This window comes from Oncorhynchus mykiss, chromosome 1, assembly GCF_057628025.1.
Source record: "Oncorhynchus mykiss isolate SJ-2025 chromosome 1, ASM5762802v1, whole genome shotgun sequence".
In the NCBI taxonomy this organism is placed as follows: domain Eukaryota; kingdom Metazoa; phylum Chordata; class Actinopteri; order Salmoniformes; family Salmonidae; genus Oncorhynchus; species Oncorhynchus mykiss.
In genome coordinates this window covers 62,383,830-62,405,782 of record NC_143022.1, presented here as the reverse complement: position 1 = coordinate 62,405,782, position 21,953 = coordinate 62,383,830, and the positions used below count along the sequence as shown (strand labels likewise).

Sequence of the window (21,953 nt, the reverse complement as noted above, 5' to 3'; positions counted from 1 at the left end):
ACATGCTCAGGCAGTAGGAAGCTCTCTCATCCATTTATATGCAGATGATACAGTCTTATACTCGGCTGGACCCTCCACGGATTTTGTGTTAAATGCTCTACAACAAAGCCAACTTGCTTTCTCTGGTAGTCACCTCATACAAGTACTTGGGAGTAATGCTAGATGGTGCACTGTCCTTCTCTTAGCACATTGCCTTTTGGTAGGACATCATTGTAAATAAGAATTTGTTCTTAACTCATTTGGCTGGTGTTAATATTGTCACCAGGGTTGTAAATTATCAAATTGAGAATGAAGAGACTGATGACCAGCGCAGCATGCATTGACTAAGAAGGGAACAGAGTTTACCAAATAGCACTTCTTTCATTATCCTCCTACAGAAGTCGATGCAGGACAGACGTTTTGATTGCTATACCCTATCGGAAAGAGAAGATTCCAAGGTTTCCAATTAACCTATTTTTGCCAAACAACTCTACAAATTTTGCTGATGGTCTCTCTGTTTCATAACTTTTTCCTATAATAACCATGGCTCCATGCCCATGTGAGTACAGGTGACAATCAGCAACAGCTATTTGGGATTTAATTTTTCTGTTATATTCCATTATATATTTACTGTAAAGTATGTGTTGACTGTGGTAGGGCATGGCGTAGCCATAGATTTCCATGGCTCAGCCATGCACAGATAAATACAATTATGTAATCACTAATTGTGAATGAAGAACAGGGTGGGCCATTCTATTGTATTAATATTTTCTAATTATACTCTCAAAACAGTTTACCCTTTATCAGTCCACCAAATCCAAACAGTCTTATTAGTTTACTCTAGGTCTATTTGGAGTAGGTTACACAGTGAGCGCGTGCTTAATTTACAATAAGAAGAGCAAGACGAATGGATGAACATGCTGCATTAGCGTTACTACAAGATTTGAATGAGAACGACTTGGATGGCGGGGAAGAAATGGATCACGACATCTCTGATTATCCTTCTGATTTAGTGCTGAACAGCTTTCCATATCTGGGAAAGACCCATATCGGGCAGCAGGTGAACGAGTGTTGGATAATGTGGTGTGGATGCTTGTGGAACCTTACATTGGCAAGGGGCAAAATGTCACCATGGACAATTTCTTCACTGTTATTGGCAAACAAGCCTGGTCGGCACCATGAACAAAGGAGATGGGAGCTCCCTCCCTTAGTATAAGGGTAAACTGCACAGTAACAGTTTCCCACAACCTAGTTAAATAAAGGTTAAATAAATAAATATTCGAACAGTGCTTCGGAATTGCAAGCCAACACTCGCACATTACCAAGGCAAGAAATAACATTTGAGTCTTGAGCACCATGCATCCGACAGTCGACAGTTGCCATTGATCGGGGCACAACGAGAAAACCGGAGGCTATTGCACACTGCAACGAACAAAGGTATGTCACTATTACGTAATACACATCGCCATATATAGATAAACATATGCAATGCATTATGCTCTTCTGTATCACACTTGTTGTTTTTCCTATGAGAAAATTATCCTCACCTTTTTTTTATTCTATTCTATTAGGATTCTATTAGGATGTTTTGGATCAGATGGCACTGCTGTACTCGGTGAAAGGTGGAACTCGCCGCTGGCTTGTTGCTGTGTTCTACAACCTGCTTGACTTGGCTGCTAACAACGCACACGTGGTGTTCAAGCAGTAATTTAACAAAACCATGAGCAGGAGAGTCTTTATCTGGCACACGGGCTACGTGAGAGACATATGAGGGCCAAGGCAGCAGCAAAGATTCCACGCGAGCCATTGCGCAAGCAAAATTGCATACAGCTCCCGGGGAAGAGAAACTGCCAGGTGGGCAGATGCACTCGGAACAGAACCCGCAACACCCGTTTCAGCTGAAAGTGACTTGTTTGTGGGAAGTGTTGCAAGTGAAAGTGACAAAGATTTGTGTCGACTGTTAGGACAAGGGATTGTTATCCCTAAATGAGATCCAGCTGTTGCGTGAAGACGCACACCATACTGTAAGCGCGAGCGAAGCAAAAAATGTGTCCAATAACTATTATATAACTAATATACTAGTTTGACCGCTGTCTTATGGACACTTAAATTAATTATAAATCCATTATAACTTTTGTGCTGATTTTCACTTCACACCCACACATGGCACTTATACTGATGTTTAGGCTACTGATATTTTCTTCATTGAATGCGTATCTTGCGTCATGGTTTGGTTATTTTTATTTGTTTTGTCGTTATAAAAATGAGCTTTTACTCTGTTCCAACGTATATTTTTGATTCATAGTTGTAACAAAGGCACTCTACAAATAAAATGTATTTGACACTTGAAATTCTGTTTATTTATTTTTTTACATATAGCCAGCCTACAGTAACATAAGGAAAAGTTATGTTCTTTCAAATATAAATGTTTCCGGATTGTAATGTTACCTAAGACCTTTAGAAACCCAACCAAATTATTATATTTCCAATCGCATATATTTAATATATTTATTAGACTGTTAGGAAGTTGACATCCAGAAGACGTGTCATTGGCTGCTATTGGTACTCGTCTTGGCCCTGCTATTCTACTGTTCAATATATGCATAAGGTCGTGTCATGGCTCTTTTGAGAATGAAATGCTTAAAGTTATTGTATTTTATGATATTTATCTCAAAGTACTCCTATAGTGTAAAATACACCATATTTAGGGAAAGTCAGGGACCGGTAGGTTAAAGGTTTTTATTGAAATTAAGTTATTCAAATTACTAAATTGAAAATGGTCAGATTGACCATCTTGGCCGTTTTCTACTATCTTTTAGTATTTTTTTCATTGGCCCATTGTTGATACAGTCCCAAAATGTTTTGAATGTCAGCAGTCAAGTTTTCAAGATATAGGATTTTAATTTTCACTGCGTTTTGCATCATGGTGATACAATTTTCATTATGATGTGGCAAGTGAAACTTTGCTTCTTGAAAATTGTATATCTTTAAAACTTGACTGCTGACATGCTAAACATACTGCAAGATAGTTTGAATGGATTATTCGTTTAAGCCTAGCTATCACACGGTCTACTTGAAATGAATGTAGCCCAGTAATAACCAGGCAATTGATTTAAACAATATTTATTATTCAACAGCTTGTACTTTGTCAGTACAACTTTTTATATAACCATCCCGAATTAAGCATAAAGGCTAACCATGATGATATAATTCTACATGGCTTGCTTGACCTAGCAATTTGAAAATAGGTTTGAAATACAGCTCTCCCTTTGCTTTTTTCAACAAACATAATTGTTCATGGATAGCCTCCCATAATTCAAACAATGAAAATACCAAGACATGCCTATTTTCTTTACTTCCGCCACCTATAAAACAGAGGAATTCACCTCATCTCAATGTTTTGAGATGCTAACATGAATTGACCAGGTAGATAACCTCTTCCAAAGAAGTCACACATTTCTATCTTACAATTACCTGAGTGGCTGGAAGCCGCAACTGTCAGCCACTGAGCAGGTTAGGGTAACAGATGATCCATCCTCAAGGCTACAAACTGCAGTAGGTGGCCCCTTCTCTGAAGTATATTTTCTTAGTTTAACATAATGCTAAACAGTAAGCCTACATGTTACACAAACCTTTTTGGGGGGGCAGTTTTGGAAATGCTATATTGTAAAACTGAATAAACAGAAACTGACTTGAACTGGAAGTTTGGAACAAGAACCCTTTTTGCTCACGAAAGCTACCTGCTCCGCCTCAGTTGCTAGCTACCACTTACCCAGTCTACCCTGACTGAGACCATGCCCCAGTGCTCCACAGCGTGCGTGGAAGGAAGTGTCCTGTACTGACACGTAGGGCTGACCGTCCGATCATTCCAAAAGGCCAGGGCCAAACTATTTCACTGGCCTCATTTCTCCCCCACTCCTCGCCCTCTCTTCATCCCCCCTCTCCTCCCGTACCCCTGTCCTATCAGTGGCGTCTTGGCTGGCATGGGCTCAGAGATGTCACGTGTACACTATCGGTCAAAAATTTAGAACACCTACTCATTCAAGGGTTTGTCTTTATTTTGTACTATTTTCTACATTGTGAAATAATAGCGAAGACATCAAAACTATGAAATAACACTAATGGAATCATGTAGTAATATTTTAGATTCTTCAAAGTAGCCATCCTTTGACTTGATGACAGCTTTGCACACGCATTCCCTCAACCAGCTTCATGAGGTAGTCACCTGGAATGCATTTCAATTAACAGGTGTGCCTTAAAAGTTAATTTGTTAATGTGTTTGAGCCAATCAGTTGTGTTGTGAGAAGGTGTGTGTGTGTGTGTGGGGGGTGGGGGGGGGGGGGGGTAGTATACAGAAGATTTGGCAAAAGACCAAGTTCATATTAAGGCAAAATAAGCTTGAATAAGCAAAGAGAAACGGCAGTCCATCATTACTTTAAGACATGAAGGTCAGTCAATACGGAACATTTCAAGGACTTTGAAGGTTTCTTCAAGTGCAGTCACAAAATCCATCAAGTGCTATGATGAAACTGGCTCTCACGAGGACTGCCACAGGAATGGAAGACCCAGAGTTACCTCTGCTGCAGAGGATATGTTCATTAGAGTTACCAACCTCAGAAATTGCAGCCCAAATAAATGCTTCAGAGTTCAAGTAACAGACATATCTCAACATCAACTGTTCAGAGGAGACTGTGTGAATCAGGCCTTCATGGTCGAATATCTGCATAGAAACCACTACTAAAGGACACCAATAAGAAGAAGAGACTTGCTTGGGCCAAGAAACATGAGCAATGGACATTAGACCGGTGGAAATCTGTCCTTTGGACTGGAGTCCAAATTGGAGATTTTTGGTTCCCAACGCTGAATCTTTGTGAGACGTGGTGTGGGTGAACGGATGATCTCTTCATGTGTATTTCCCACAGTAAAGCATGGAGGAGGAGTTGTTATGGTGTGGGGTGTTTTGCTGGTGACACTGTCTGCAATTTATTTAGAATTCAAGGCACACTTAACCAGCATGGCTACCAAAGCATTCTGCAGCGATATCCCATCTGGTTTGGGCTTAGTGAGACTGTCATTTGTCTTTCAACAGGACAATGACCCAACACACCTCCAGGCTGTGTAAGGGCTATTTGACCAAGAAGGAGAGTGATGGAGTGCTTTATGAGATGACCTGGCCTCCACAATCCCCCGACCTCAACCCAATTGAGATGGTTTGGGATGAGTCGGACCGCAGAGTGAAGGAAAAGCAGCCAACAGGTGCTCAGCATATGTGGAAACTCCTTCAAGACTGTTGGAAAAGTATTCCAGGTGAAGCTGGTTGAGAGAATGCCAAGAGTGTGCAAAGCTGTCATCATGGCAAAGGGTGGCTACTTTGAAGAAACTCAAATATAAAATATATTTTGATTTGTTTAACACTTGTTTGGTTACTACATGATTCCCTATGTGTTATTTCATAGTTTTGTTGTCTTCACTATTATTCTACAGTGTAGAAAATACACTGCTCAAAAGGGAACACTAAAATAACACATCCTAGATCTGAATGAATGAAATATTCTTATTAAATACTTTTTTCTTTACATAGTTGAATGTGCTGACAACAAAATCACACAAAAATTATCAATGGAAATCAAATTTATCAACCCATGGAGGTCTGGATTTGGAGTCACACTCAAAATTAAAGTGGAAAACCACACTACAGGCTGATCCAACTTTGATGTAATGTCCTTAAAACAAGTCAAAATGAGGCTCAGTAGTGTGTGTGGCTTCCACGTGCCTGTATGTATCTGGACTGAATCATTGGGGTTATTGGCCTGCTACACTAGACCTGTAACTTTTTCAGAGCGTGAGACGCTCCTCGATGCACTGGTGTAGCTCCTATGTTGGGGTAGTAGCTGTATGTAGTGAGTGCATGTTAAGGGTTAGATGGGGTTTGGATAAAGTTTATATAGGTTTAATTAGTGTTTAGTAGTTGTATGTAGTGGGAGCGGATCAAAGGGCTCTGCTAGATTACAGCCCCGAGACCAGTCTGTCTCAGACCACTTACGTAAACAATGGATTAGAACTAGAAAGTGACCAAACCTTGAACATTCTTTGGTTTTATGGAACAATCATTTTAGTCTAGACACACACACACACACACACACACACACACACACACACACACACACAAACAAAGCTGATAAATCCAGAGAGAGCTGTGGTGTAAAGTAATCAACTAGATCCTGATCAAAGTGGAGTGGGTTTTAATCACCTTGTTGTGTGCGTATGTATATAATCAGAGGAGATTTCTTTGTGTCGTAGAAAATGACATTTAAAGGGCACAGACTCAGACTTTGTTCCCTGAAGCTCTCCTGTTTTTTCATCCTCAACGACTGAAAGATACTCATCTCTTTCTTTCGTTCCCTCCCCCTTCCTGCCCCTTCTCTCTCATTCTCTCTCTCAGGTACGGTCTGAAGCCCAACGACCAGATCCTGGCCGAGGACAAGCATAAAGCATTGTGGGTACCTCCTACCACTCACATTAATTCAATCAATCATTCAACATAATCCGAGGTTCATGTAAAGTCTTAGTTGCCTCACATTTGCCTTATTTCTTTGTTGCATGAAGAAGTGTTTTTCCATTTTAAACTCCTGATTGTCTGTGGTCGCTGTTCAGGCACACACGCACACATATAGGGTCCGTAAGTTCACACACTGAGCTGTTCTCTTTCCTGGAGTGGGCTGGACAGAACAGGCACGTTCTAGAATTCACCAGGGACGAGTCTAGCCAATGATGGGGCAGGAGGTTCAGAACTAGCCAACAGAAGGGCAAGAGGCCTAACCTCCCCCACCTGGCCGGGCCAAAGCAGTTTGAGGAAGAAAGTCTACATTTAATCACATAGAGATAAGAAGACAGCTGCGGTGAAGGAAAGGACCGTGGAGGTTTTCCCTGTGGTTCAGTAGGGTAAAACCAACGTTGTCTTCAGATCAGATCTGTATATCATATGAATGTTGTACCATAAAACATTGAGCACTTCTTTTGGCATTGGGAGATTAATTTGGCATGTAGCTAGCTAGATAAGCATTTAGCTTGCTTCATCAGATATTAGGCTTTTGGAAAGAGCTTGACATCAGCAAGTTCTCGTCCTGGCAAAGTTGTCAGTCGGACTACTGTCATCACCATTATAGATGGCAAGCAAATCAATCAATATTTGGATATAGCCATCTAGTTTATTTCCTGAAAGTTAGCTTGTTAACTACTCTACCGGTCAAAAGTTTTAGAACACCTACTCGTTCAAGGGTTATTCTTTAATTTTTTACTATTTTCTACATTGTAGAATAATAGTGAAGACATCAAAACTATGAAATAACACATATGGAATCATGTAGTAGCCAAAAAAGTGTTAAACAAACATTAAGAAGGAAAGAAATTCCACAAATGAACTTTTAAGTAGGCACACATGTTAATTGAAATGCATTCCAGGTGACTACCTAAGGACCTCATGAAGCTGGTTGAGAGAATGCCAAGAGTGTGCAATGCAGTCATTAGTTCTACTTACCACTATGTGTAGCCAAATGTACAAAGTTTATACCGGTACATTGCAAAGTAAACATTATCAGACAACAGTACATCGCCAAATGCGCCCTTCTGCTGCTTGACAGGCAGAGCCCACAAAGGATGGGAAATTAAGCTAAACCACTCATACTTGTCAGGTATAGTTCACTTTTATTTTATATCACTCAAACATCAAATTAATGGTGGCTGATATCGTGAGGCTTCCCTCGCGTATCTGAAATTACACGATCAATTGATGTTTACTGATCATGAAAAGCATGCAGTTACTTGCTGTATAACTCTGATGATAAAGCTAAAGGTGAGCAATTGTTTTGCATCAAGTAATTGTAAATGTGTAGTTCTGGCTATGCTCTTCAATAGGTGATGATATTCCAACTAAATATTTAACATTTATTTAACAATCCATTGAAAACGACACACAGTTGTCAATAGTTTTAGCGGAGCTGGGAGTCTCCTTGCCCTCCAGCAAACAAATTATTGATAAGGACCTATTAACTAAGCGTCTCAGAGAAGGAGTGCTGATTTGGGATCAGTTTTGCCAATTAGATCACAATTAATATGATTACATGGACTCGGGGGAACCTGATCCTAGATCAGCACTCTTAGGGGGCTTTTCACGTCAAATTGTTTTGGAGCGTTTCTTTTACAACTCTAGTGCGTTTCCCCCCTAATTCGGTTTGTTTGGACTGGTGTGAACACTATTGCACTCGGGAGCGCACTAAATAATGCACCGTGGTTCACTGCAGGTGAGAACTTATGATTGGTTGCAAAATGCATGCATCATCATAACTTGACATGTTTGAAACATTCTGAGTAGAAGCGCATCCGATTAGGGGCGATGTGGGCTATAGGGTTAGGGTTGGAGTGGCTATTGCTCAGTTTCCTCCCGCAAGTTGTTGGAAGACCAAAGCGAAAGTATTATGAAGATTGGGACACGCAAGTGATGCTCACAGATGGATTTAACATGAGCATTTTTTCCAATAAACAAATGACTTGCATGGACACGTGGTTTTTGTTTAGGACTTTTTTTTAGTTTGACATTTGGCAATGTGAAACCAACTGGACCAAAAAAAAGAAATACAATGTAACAAAGAATCAGACTCTGATTCAAATTATAGCTCAAAACGATGTGGGAAAGCCCTTACTCTGAGACATTTGATTCATTCTGCCCCAGAAAATCTGTACATAATTAGTATATCTGGAGCATGTCCAGACAGAGGGAGCAACAGTCTCAGCTGTGCAGAGTTTTGTTGTAGCCTTGGGAGTTTCCCTCCGCTCTAATCCAGGCATTCTTATTGGTCGAGGAGAAATGTCTCACTGCAGGAGGCTTATTGAGACTAAGAAGTGTAACATTCATGACGTTGCAGATATAAATTAGTCGATTTATTCTACTCTTCAGACAATCATGTATGTTCTACACAATACATTTCTATCTGAACGTTTTGTAACTTTGTGTCACTCAGGTTTAGGTGTTTGAGCTGTGTCCTAGGTGTGTTGGCCCCCTTCCCCCCCAGCCTTAGTCCATTCCTGTCCAGATGTTTGAGTTGTGACCAATACTGACCTCAGCTGTTCTGTTAGCACACAACCACCCTGCTCTAGTTGAGTCAGCAGACAGACTGGGCAGTAAACAAACCACTAAAGTTGGGAAATAGCTGTGCTGGAGGGGGAAGGCATCTGATTCACTCCTGTGCGTCTCTTTCAGCCAATGGCGCAAACAGTCTCGCAAAATCTCATCCTCACCTCCTTAGCTCTGTTCTGCTGGGCCAGCCCTATTTTAGTCCGTTTAACATGCATCCCCCCATTAATACACACGTGGACCCGCATATGTACGCACGCAAACACCTCCCTCTTTCCCCCTCTACCATCCCCTCTCCATCTCTCACACTCTCTCTGTCTGTCTGTGTGTGTTATCAGTAGGTGATAAGGCTCCTATATATAGAGAACAGAACATGTTACTTGGAGCTACTGGGGCCATAATGGTCTTTAGCTCTGTCTCAGAAGAAAAAATATTATGTTTCTCATACCATATGTACTGAATCCTGGTAAAGCTTGAAACCATACAACAAACTTCCCTGTTGTCTTAAACATTGTACGTGCATGTGTGTTGTAGGTTTGAAGAGATTGTCAAAAAGTTTAAAGTAGAGTACCATGCCGGAGGAGCTACACAGAACTCTATAAAAATCGCCCAGGTATGAGACGCACACACACACTTAGTCATTACACTATCCCACTGTACCTTTTTCAAAATGTGTAAAGGTTGCCCAGGTATGTTTCATTCAGACACACTGACACACACCACACGTGCTAACCTACTTAAACACACATACAGTGGATGATCCAGGATCCCCACAAGGTGTGTACGTTCTTCGGCTGTATCGGAGAGGATAAGTTTGGGGAGATTCTGAAGCAGAAGGCAGACGAGGCCCACGTGGACGCCTACTACTATGAGCAGACAGAGGAGCCTACAGGGACCTGTGCCGCATGCATCACCGGAGACAACAGGTAAACACGTCACTCTCTCACTCTCATAATACACACACTCCAAGGACAATAGGTCAAGGCTCCACTCCATCTACAGTGGCAAGATAAAGTATGGGAACCCTTTGGAATTACCTGGATTTCTGCATAAATTGGTCATAACATTAGTCACAACAATAAATAAACACAGTGTGCTTAAACTAATAACACACTGATCATTGTATTTGTATTGTATATATTGAATTCATCATTTGAACATTCACAGTGTAGGTTGGGAAAAGTATGTGAACCCCTAGGCTAATGACTTCTCCAAAAGCTAATGGGAGTCTGGAGTCGGCTAACCTGGAGTCCCAATCAATGAGACAAGATTGGAGATGTTGGTTAGAGTTGCCCTGCCCTATAAAAAACACTCACACAATTTGAGTTTGCTATTCACAAGAAGCAATGCCTGATGTGAACCATGCCTCGAACAAAGATCTCAGAAGACCTCAGATTAAGAATTGTTGACTTGCATAAAGCTGGAAAGGGTTACCAAAGTATCTCTAAAAGCCTTGATGTTCATCAGTCCACAGAAAGACAAATTGTCTCCAAATGGAGAAATTTCAGTACTGTTGCAACTCTCCCTAGGAGTTGCCGTCCTGCAAAGATGACTGCAAGAGCACAGCGCAGAATGCTTAATGGGGTTAAGAAGAATCCTAAGGTGTCAGCTAAGACCTACAGAAATCTCTGGAACATGTTAGCATCTCTGTTAACGAGTCTACAATATGTTAAACACTAAACAAGAATGGTGTTCATGGGAGGACACCACGGAAGAAGCCACTCCTGTCTGAAGTTCGCAAAAGAGCACCTGGATGTTCTACAGCGCTTCTGGCGAAATATTCTGTGGACAGATTAAACTAAAGTTGAGTTGGGAGTTTGGGAGGAACACACAACACTTTGTGGAGGAAAAAAAGGCACAGCACACCAACATCAAAACCTCATCCCAAATGTAAAGTATGTTGTTGGAAGCATCATGGTTTGGGGCTGCTTTGCTGCCTCGGGGCCTGGACAGCTTGCTATCATCAACGGAAAAATGAATTCCCAAGTTTATCAAGACATTTTGCAGGAGAATGTAAGGCTATCATCTGTTCGGCAATTGAAGCGCAACAGAAGTTTGTTCTTGCAACAGGACAACGACCCAAAACGCAGAAGTAAATCAACAACAGAATGGCTTCAACAGAAGAAAATACGCATTCTGGAGTGGCCCAGTCAGAGTCCTGAACTCAACCCGATTTTAAAATGATGTGGCATGACCTCGAGAGCGGTTCACACCAGACATCCTAAGAATATTGCTGAACAGAAACAGTTTTGTAAAGATGAATGGTCCAAAATGCCTCCTGACTGTTGTGCAGGTCTGATCCGCAACTACAGAATATGTTTGGTTGAGGTTATTGCTTTCAAAGGAGGGTCAACCAGTTATTAAATCCAAGGGTTCACATACTTTTCCCACTCTACACTATGAATGTATTCAATAAAGACATGAAAACGTATAATTGTTTGTGTGTTCTTAGTTTAAGCAGACTGTGTTTGTCTATTGTTGTGACTTAGATGAAGATCAGATCAAATTTCATGACCAATTTGTGCAGAAATCCAGGTAATTCCAAAGGGTTCACATACTTTGTCTTACCACTGTAACTCCACTGTGTCCCTCTCATCAACTCCACTCGTTCTTCTCTTCCTTCCCCCCTTCCTCTCTCAGGTCCCTGGTAGCTAACCTAGCGGCAGCTAACTGTTATAAGAAGGACAAACATCTGGACTTGAAGGAGAACTGGAAACTGGTGGAAAAAGCCAAAGTTTACTATATCGCTGTATGTAACAAAGACCACATACACACACACTGAGTAGCATTGTTGACAACAGGCTGAGTAGCATTGGTTATAACATACTGTGTAGCGTGGATTATAACAGGCTGTGAATAATTGATTATAACAGGTTTAGTAGCATGGAATAATAACATACTGTGTAGCATGGATTATAACAGGTTTAGTAGCATTGGTTATAACATACTGTGTAGCATGGATTATAACAGGCTGTGAATAATTGATTAATACAGGTTTAGTAGCATTGATTATAACAGGCTTAGTAGCATGGAATAATAACATACTGTGTAGCATGGATTATAACAGGCTGTGAATAATTGATTATAACAGGCTTAGTAGCATTGGTTATAACATACTGTGTAGCATGGATTATAACAGGCTGTGAATAATTGATTAATACAGGCTTAGTAGCATTGATTATAACAGGCTTAGTAGCATGGAATAATAACATACTGTGTAGCATGGATTATAACAGGCTGTGAAAAATGTATTATAACAGGCTTAGTAGCATTGGTTATAACATACTGTGTAGCATGGATTATAACAGGCTGTGAATAATTGATTATAACAGGTTTAGTAGTATGGAATAATAACATATTGTGTAGCATGGATTATAACAGGCTGTGTAGCATTGATTAATTCAGGTTTAGTAGCATGGAATAATAACATAGTGTAGCATGGATTATAACAGGCTGTGAATAATTAATTAATACAGGTTTAGTAGCATTGGTTATAACATACTGTGTAGCATGGATTATAACAGGCTGTGAATAATTGATTATAACAGGCTTAGTAGCATTGATTATAACATACTGTGGAGCATTGATTATAACAGGCTTAGTAGCATGGAATAATAACATACTGTGTAGCATTGATTATAACAGGCTTAGTAGCATGGAATAATAACATACTGTGTAGCATTGATTATAACAGGCTGTGTAGCATTAATTATAACAGGCTGTGTAGCATTAATTATAACAGGCTGTGTAGCATTGATTATAACAGGCTGTGTAGCATTGATTATAACAGGCTCAGTAGAATTGGTTATAACATACTGTGTAGCATTGGTTATAACAGGCTGTGTAGCATTGATTATAACAAACTGTGGAGCATTGATTATAACAATGTGGAGCATTGGTTATGACATACTGTGTTGCATTGGTTATAACATACTGTACAGCATTGGTTATAACATACTGTGTTGCATTGATTATAACATACTGTGGAGCATTGGTTATAACATACTGTGGAGCATTGGTTATAACATACTGTGTAGCATTGATTATAACATACTGTGTTGCATTGATTATAACAATGTGGAGCATTGGTTATAACATACTGTGGAGCATTGGTTATAACATACTGTGTAGCATTGATTATAACATATTGCATTGATTATAACATACCGTGGAGCATTGGTTATAACATACTGTGGAGCATTGGTTATAACATACTGTGTAGCATTGGTTATAACATGCTGTGTAGCATTGATTATAACAAACTGTGGAGCATTGATTATAACAGGCTGTGTAGCATTTAGTATAACATGTTGTGGAGCATTGATTATAACATACTGTGGAGCATTGATTATAACATGCTGTGTAGCGTAATACAGGCTCTGTGTAGCATTACAACTGGCTGTGTAGCAGTGATAACAGGCTTTATTATCTCCTCCGTAGGGTTTCTTCCTGACGGTGTCGCTGGAGTCCATACTGAAAGTGGCCAAACACGCTTCTGAGAACAACAAGCTGTTCACTCTGAATCTCTCCGCTCCCTTCATCTCTCAGTTCTTCAAAGATGCCCTCATGGAGGTCATGCCCTATGTGGACGTGCTGTTCGGCAACGAGACGGTACACACACACACACTCATTCATTCATTTATCCAGTATCTAGGTACTTCTGGAGAGAGAGAGACAGACTGAATGGTAGAGGGAGAGAGTGATGGAAAGAAAGAGACCAACGGGCAAATAGGCAGAGAAAGGGTGACAGACACAAGTAGACAGATGGGGAGCGAGAGGACGATGGAGAGAGAGACCGACAGGCAGACGAGATAGGACAACATGGAGAAATACACTGAATGTACAAAACATTAGGAACACCTTCCTTTTGCCCTCAGACTCAATTTGTCAGGGCATGGACTCTACAAGGTGTCGAAAGCGTTCCACAGGGATGCTGGCCCATGTTGTCTACAATGCTTCCCACAGTTGTGTGAAGTTGGCTGGATGTCCTTTGAGTGGTGGACCGTTCTTGAACTGTTGAGCCTGACAAACCCAGGAGCGTTGCAGTTCATGACACCATACTCCTTTCGAAGGCACTTAAAATCTTTTGTCTTGCCCATTCACCCTCTGAATGGCGCGCATAAAAATCCATGTCTCAAGGCTTAAAATTCCTTCTTTAATCTGTCTCCTCCCCTTTAGCTACACTGATATGAAGTGGGATTTAACAGGGGACGTCAGTAAGGGATCATAGACTGACCAGGTGAAAGTTATGTCATGAAAAGAGCAGGTGTTCCTAATATGTTTTGTACACTCCCGTGTAAATGGAAACGAATGGGATATTTCTGTTTTTCAGGAGGCTGCCACGTTTTCAAAAGAGCAAGGCTTTCAGGTGAGTGGAATGCGATTTGAAACACAAACACACACACTCTTGTATATTAGTATAGCTTGTTTGTGACTATGGTGTGTGTTTGTAGACTGAGGACATCGAGGAGATTGCTAAGAAGGCCGAGGCTCTGCCCAAAGTCAACAAGAAGAGACCGAGAATCGTTGTCTTTACTCAGGGGAAGGACGGAACCATCATGACCAAAGGTAACTACACACACACAAGTTGACAGGCACACACACTGTCACTCGCACACTGATTTGAGTGCAGAAACTAGCCTGCCTTCAGCAACTCGTTGGAATTGGCCATTATGTATAAGGCCAAATTGAAATGTTTCTTACACAAGAAATATGAAACAATATGCATAACCATGGTAGCAATTTAACGGGAACAGTTTGGAGATATTCAACTAAAGGTGAGGACACAACAGTTCACCGGACGCAAGACTGAATCCGAACATTACACTGTTGATTTTATGTGCATTTTACATTTACCATACTTTTCGCCACATTTGTTGATAATGAAATCTGAAAACACTGATTCAATAACATAAGACTATTCCTGAAAAAGGTGTGTTAGGTGCAACATAAGACAACTAAAATTACAAGGGTTTGAGTGAGAGGACTAACTGGTGTCTGTCTCCAAGTGGCCACACACATCGACAACGTGTGTACAGTTTCTAAGCAATTTCAATGCACTTTTATGACTCAAAGAAGAGTCTTCAACTATAAGATGCTTTTTTGGAGCTCTCCTAGCTGTGCATTTGAGGAACTAGACCAAGCACATGTAGTAATTGTTTTGTTTGGAACACAATCCTGCATCCCTGCCATCAAACAATTACTGTTTACGTTATCCCAAAACGGGTCCATTATAAATCACAATCTGGGTCAGGTGGGCATCATTTGAAAGCGTGTTCTTTTGCCAACATGACTAGCTAAGTTATAAAATATGATCTTACAGTGTTAGGCTTTCACAAGGCAATTCAGAGAAACAGATCGTAATCTTGGTGCTCCTAGAAAGGAGTTATGAGTGCATTCAGGTGCATGTGCTGCAGTGAATTTTCTTCACAATAAACAAACATGGGCTCATTCTGTTCGGAACAACCCAGAGTATGACATCATATCATCATGTATCTGTACATCAAACATGGATCATAAACATTGACACTGTATATGACATGATTTATTTCCTCACAGGTATGGCTTGCTTGTATGACATCAAAGCATTATTTATTTATAATCCTCTTATTCTCAACGTCTCATCATTCAAAATACATTGAGTCATCGCAATTTACATCATTGCCCTCACTGACAACAAAATAAATTGTGCGCAATGCTTAAATTCAGAACGGCTGTCAGTCAACACCCATAAAGATGTAGGATCTTAACTTGATCACTCTTTTGTTGCCGTGATTTACCTGCACAGCAAGAAATGCATACTTTTATTGTAGGTTTAAAATGGCTTCTAAAGTTGGTAATTTCCACTTTAAAATGTTCAACTTGAATTGCCCAAACATGAAAATGTATTAACCCCTACAAACAATGTTTGTTAATTATAATACACATAATAATTCACAGTTCCTGTTGCTGCAGGAATAGTTTCAAATGGCTCAAATTATGATCCTACAGCGCTGTGAAGCGTAGAGCCAGAGTTCTGACATGTATAGCATGATACTGTACAGCCACTACATTCCAATTAAGGTGCCTATTAGTGCCCAAATTTGCCATTTTCAACCCATATACCGTGTGTGTGTGTGTTTTGCTTTGCCATTTTCAACCCTTATTGTGTGTGTGTGTGTGTGTGTGTGTGTGAAGGAGGTGACAAGGTGGAGACGTTCCCAGTGCTGAAGATTGACCAGAAGGACATTGTGGACACAAATGGAGCCGGAGATGCCTTTGTAGGAGGTACGTGTCCCTGAGTGTGTGTTTGTCTATGTGCATGAACATTTTGGGTGGCATTCTGTAGGGATATTTGTCTGGTCCTTGGAGTTGGTCCTTGAGAAAGTTGAATAAGTGTGTGTGTGTCATGCAGGATTCCTGTCAGAGTTGGTCCAGGACAAGGAGTTGGAACAGTGTGTGAAAGCAGGACACTACGCTGCCAACGTCATCATCAGACGAGCAGGATGCACCTTCCCCGAAAAACCAGACTTCCACTGATGACCTGTAACCTTAATTGCTGACCTCTTACCCCTACCCCTAACCCATCCACCCTTACCTTCCAACTGAATGAAACCAGGTCCCCCCTGTCCTTTTTTTTCTTTCAACCATCCATCCATGCCTTCATCCAATCCATCCATATATCTGTCATTGCTTTCATCCCTTCTTCCCTTGTCTTTCTGCAACCAGACTTCTGTGCCTATTCTTCTTGTCCTACGCTAGGGGATGCTCTCGGGCCACACTGCCTGATACAGCAGTATCTGTTTATACTGATGTTCAACTGCCCTCCCTAAGGACTGCTGAAGTCTACTGCCCTCTGTAAACACAGTTAGACCTTAGGTACCAACGTAATACTGCCGATTCACAGTTAACTATCAGCCTCTCAATAAACTGTCATGTTTACACACACTGCAGGATGCTGCTGGAATCCGACTGCTGTCCAGTCTTCTCCTTGGAGACCCAGCTAAAGCCAAGTTAGTGAGTCAGGATTAGGTAACAGGTTAGGGACATGGTTAATGGGTTAGTTACGGATGGGTGAACACTGCGCATAGAAATTAGATAGGCGGTGTCATTGTGGTTTAGATTTGATCATTGTTTTCATTGATTGATGTTTTATTGTGACTGGAGGCTTATTGAAGCGGACAAGTGTTGTTGCAGGGTAGTGTTGCTGTAAAACCAAACAGATTCCTTAACCTTAAAGCGCACAGTAAAAGTGTAAAGTTCTCTGTACACTTTGTAAACGTGTCAAAGCCTCTTGAGTCATTAGTGATTTTTATGGCTGTTTTACAAATGATTCATATTTAAATAATGCATTTTAAAGTGATGCGGGTGTAGCCTGTAGATATTGGCTAATAAACACATTTCAGTTGGTCTAAAACAAAATATCATAATAGGCTTTTTATAATTTTATAAACAGCATGTGTATAAGTCTCATAACACTCTAGGAACCTTGGTGCAAATGTTTAGTTTGTAAATGGGGAACTTGGTCTGCAGGGGCTGTGAGGCTTAGGGCAGAAGTAAGCACCTCTCCTCATGTGTATGGTTGTTGATATCATTGAGTCTGCGTGTGGTATTGTGACTTGCTGCTTCTACAGAATACTTCACTCATTGTCCATTGACACAGGCTAGCGATACATTATTTTTTTTTAAATCACTGTTATGATTCAGGAAAGGATCCTATGTATCCTCGATATGAGCTGCTAACCCAAATTACCAAGGATATTTAATTAACGCTTATTTTTGTCTTAATTTCCCCAGGTAAATTGAGAACACATTTATTGATAGGCGCCATCGCCATATTGCTTTCAAAATATGAATGAAATGACAATATGGTTGATTTTTTAATAGTGTATTTACTGTGTAATAATTTAACAGTATGGCAATATACACATTTAACAAAGTACAATGGAGTTGAACATACAAGCAGTGAGCATTCAGACAGATTATTATAGTTTCTTCCATTCATGTTGTTATAGTCCATCTCCTGTTTGCTTCTCTACTGATGAATGTGTGTGTGTCAGTGTCTTAGTATGTCCTCCTGTAGTTGTATATCCAGGTCTGTCAGTTGTTTGAGGAAGCCTTGATTGGGCAGGACGTAGTGTCGACCAGTTCCCTCACTCGATCATCATATACCCCAGGACCAGCGCCCCTGACCCGTCACACAGTGCACCAAGATCTTGCCTGATTTACAGAATTGATATGCACTCACGGGCATAAATCTGAGTCTGAACTTTTTGCTCACTACCACTTCCCCTTTAACAACCACCTCTCTTGGTTACAGTGTCTACTGATCTCTCTCTGCTCCAGGGTTCCCCAACTGGTGATTTTATTTGCTCCCCAAAGTTTTCTGGACACCAGCCAATCAGCTCCAAGTCATATTAATTTGGGAAATCTATTCCAAAGTATTCCCACGCATAATAGATCTGGTATTGTGAAAAATCACTTACGTGTAGTAAAAAGATAAGTATTTTTTTTAAATAAGAAAATGTTTCTAAACACTACATGAATGTGGATGCTACCATGATTAGATAATGTTGAATAATGATCAATGACAAAGTTAGACGCACAAATGCTAACCTCCCCTGTTATTGCAATGGTGAGAGGTTAGTATGTCTTGGGGGTATATTTGTGCATTTGTAGCCTTCTCACTCATTATCCACGATTCATTCTGGATTATCCGTAATCATGATAAACATCCACATTATTGTAGAATTGTTTAGAAACATATAATTTACAATAAAAGTGACTCAAATGACACAATACATGATTTACCATTCAATTTATATTGGGCACAAAATTATCTGAAACACAAACAGCAAACGATTTCAACAAATGTAGAAACGCAAGCTTGATGTAGTCATTGCGTGCTATGAATATGCGACCAAATATTTCACCTTTCACTACTTTAATACACACAAGTGAGTTTGTCCCAATACTTTTGGTCCCCTAAAATGGGTGGTCAATGTACAAAAAGTGCTGTAATTTCTGACCGGTTCACCCTGACAGCCAGGTGTAAACAGAAGACTGTATGGAACGTCGTTTGGTACTATATACTGCTGCAACCTATATGCATCATCCGGGACTAGCCTTCATAAGCATTAAAACCACATAAGCATGGTGGTGGAAAATGGTTTCATAAAGAAAGTACACATATCTTGCCCAATATTTTTCACGATTTCTTGCCATTAAATCCAGTTAAGGAGGAAATCGACACCTTTGCAGCATGAATGGAGAATGTTTTAGATACCCCCCGTGGAAAGGTTTGTAAGAGTTTCTTGGCAGCTGCAAACTATGCGTTTGGACGGTAAAGACAAACGATTCAACATCGCCATCTGCCGGGGAAATGGGAAAGAGTACTCCTTTGCCCTGTAAACAAATCAGATTGAACAAAATTATTTGAAACCTTTTTCATTCGCTGGCTATACCGATCACCAATTCAGTATATTTAAAATGAGCGGTAATTCATAACTCGCACATTCCTGAATTAACTAGTTAGTTTAATTTAGATTGTTCGTCTAAACTGACGAGATCACCTGCTAGCTATTTCGTTAGTGTCCAACGTTAACTAACTTGGCTAGTAGGTCAATGTCAAACGTAAACACTCGTTTCATGCCCAAATGATCGAATTTTACATTCAGAGGAAAGTCATTTGTTGAAAATGTTCACATAATATGTTGACTAACGTTAAAGTCTTCTCCCAGGAAATGGCCAAATGAAAATTATATGTCGTCACTCCGCACGTCACGTGACACAGAATTATCCCAGTTTTCTTCGATGAGGTTTAACGGCGGTTGGCATCCAATATGTTGCATTACCGCCACCTGCTAGACTTTTCTTTAAAAATAAATAAACAAATACCATACCATCTAAATAACACTAAACTCCCTACATAAAAAATAAATAACACCACCCTACTCCACTATTTAAATCTATTTAGTTCTACCTCATGCCAACAACCTGAAAGGATGGGACATCACCACTTAAAACACCCTGTAACTCTTCTGATGTCAAGTCTCACACACCCAAATACTACTCTGCTGCTGCCACCACAACCACAATTTTCCGTGACTTATGTTCCATCCCTGCAGTACAGTTGATAACCATGGCTAAAATTGCAAAGAATCCAATCTTACTGAAACATATATCACTTGTTGCCCTATCCCTCTGTACTGGTACAGATCTACTACTACATCATGTTATGGATATGCTTGTAATCATTAAGGACTGGGGAGTTTTTCAGAATAAAACAAAACAAAATGGAGTTAAGCACAGGCAAAATCCTAGAGGAAACCTGGTTCAGTCTGCTTTTCATCAGGCACTGGGAGATTAATTCACCTTTCAGCAGGACAATAACATAAAACACAAAACCAAAACTACACAGTTGCTTAGCAAGAAAACAGTGAATGTTCCTGAGTTACAGTTTTGATTTAAATCTGCTTGAAAATGTCATGACTTGAAAATGGTTGTCTAGCAATGTTCAACAACCAATTTGACAGAGCTTGAAGAATTTTGAAAATAATAATTGGAAAATATTGTACAATCCAGGTGTGCAAAAAAAGCTAATCTCATCAATGTTATTCTCACAAATAATCCTGACAGGTATCAGTCTGGTGTTTTCTGTAATGACCTTAGTAATCACTGTTTTACAGCCTGTGTTCGTAATGGCTGCTCAGTGAAATGACCTGTCCTCATTTGTCACTTGCTAAAAAAACTTCAATGAGCAATCCTTCCTTCATAAACTATCATTTGTAAAATGTACTGTAGAATTTGCTTGGACCTTCTTTTTTGATATTTTCAGTGGTATTGTTAACAAACACGCCGCCATAAAGAAAATGAGAATTAAAAACAGATTCAGCCCCTGGTTCGACCGTGATCTTGAAGAGTTACTTCACCTCAAGACTGGCTCTTGTTCAGACAAATGAGAAATAAGTGCACTCAGGCTATCCGGAAGGCCAAAGCTAGTTACTTTAAGGAGCAGTTCTCTCTGTGGGTCTAATCCCAAGAAGTTCTGGAAAATGGTTAAAGACCCGGAGAATAAACCCTCCTCCTCACAGCTACCCATATCCCTTAATGTTGATGATGTCGTTGTTACTGACAAGAAACACATGGCTGAGCTCTTTAATCACCATTTCATTAAGTCAGGGTTCCTATTTGACTCAGCCATGCCTCCTTGCCCGTCCAACATTTCCTCATCTCCCATCCCTTCTAACACGACTATTCCAATGCTTCTCCCTCTTTTTCCCCTTGCCCCGCTACAAAGTTTCTCCCTGCAGGCAGTCACTGAGTCCAAGGTGCTAAAGGAGCTCCCTAAACTTAATCCCCCAAAACCTTATGGTTCAGATGGTTTAGACCAGTGGTCACCAACCTTTTGAGTCAAGATCACATTCTGAATCAAAATGCATGCCGAGATCTACCGCTTTATTAACATGACTTAAAAAAATGTAAGCCTATGCAACATTAACCAATTAAAAACAGTACTGTAGCAATGAGGTTTGTACAGTAAGCTACAGGCCCAATACATTATCACCGCATACTGGCTTTGCTTGAATTTACCTGCCAATGCATTGTTGTTCAGGAATTTTTTTTTTTTTTAAAGAGAGATTTCAAAATTTGAGGTAGGCTATATGATCACACCGGTAATAGATCTATTGTTGTATTACTTGCGAGGCACAGCCGAGTGAGCATACATTTAAATAATTAGCTTTTGATTTTACTGGGCTGATGGTGCCTGCATCTGATGGTCAGTCTCAGCAGAGGGAGAGAGCAGCAGACTGAGGATCCGTCTCTCAACATCCCTCCACCCTCTCTTTCCTCCACTGACACTGAC

At 40.4% G+C, this 21,953-nt stretch overlaps 1 protein-coding gene and 2 long non-coding RNA genes across 4 annotated transcripts in view; 2 read left to right on the top strand and 1 right to left on the bottom strand.

Annotated features, from left to right (window-relative positions):
- The window catches only part of adka (adenosine kinase a), a 36,861-nt gene extending 19,352 nt beyond the window's left edge, over window positions 1–17,509 (top strand). For both annotated transcript variants that reach the window (XM_021606138.3, XM_021606148.3), the window contains exons 3-11: window positions 6,422–6,475; window positions 9,644–9,722; window positions 9,863–10,035; window positions 11,750–11,858; window positions 13,550–13,720; window positions 14,442–14,477; window positions 14,563–14,677; window positions 16,286–16,375; window positions 16,503–17,509. In XM_021606138.3, coding sequence (XP_021461813.2) covers window positions 6,422–6,475; window positions 9,644–9,722; window positions 9,863–10,035; window positions 11,750–11,858; window positions 13,550–13,720; window positions 14,442–14,477; window positions 14,563–14,677; window positions 16,286–16,375; window positions 16,503–16,627 — 952 coding nt within the window. In that variant the 3' untranslated portion in view covers window positions 16,628–17,509. The remainder of the gene's footprint in view (window positions 1–6,421; window positions 6,476–9,643; window positions 9,723–9,862; window positions 10,036–11,749; window positions 11,859–13,549; window positions 13,721–14,441; window positions 14,478–14,562; window positions 14,678–16,285; window positions 16,376–16,502) is intronic.
- On the top strand, window positions 871–2,330 carry LOC149985602 (uncharacterized). The gene is made up of 2 exons (XR_016496249.1): window positions 871–1,416; window positions 1,551–2,330. It is a non-coding gene; the product is annotated as an uncharacterized LOC149985602 (long non-coding RNA).
- A 1,379-nt stretch (window positions 17,510–18,888) lies between the features above and the next one.
- LOC110525756 (uncharacterized) lies at window positions 18,889–19,880 on the bottom strand. Its single transcript, XR_002473818.3, has 2 exons — window positions 19,810–19,880; window positions 18,889–19,492 (listed from the first exon to the last, which is right to left on the bottom strand). It is a non-coding gene; the product is annotated as an uncharacterized LOC110525756 (long non-coding RNA).
- Between the last annotated feature and the right edge of the window lie 2,073 nt (window positions 19,881–21,953).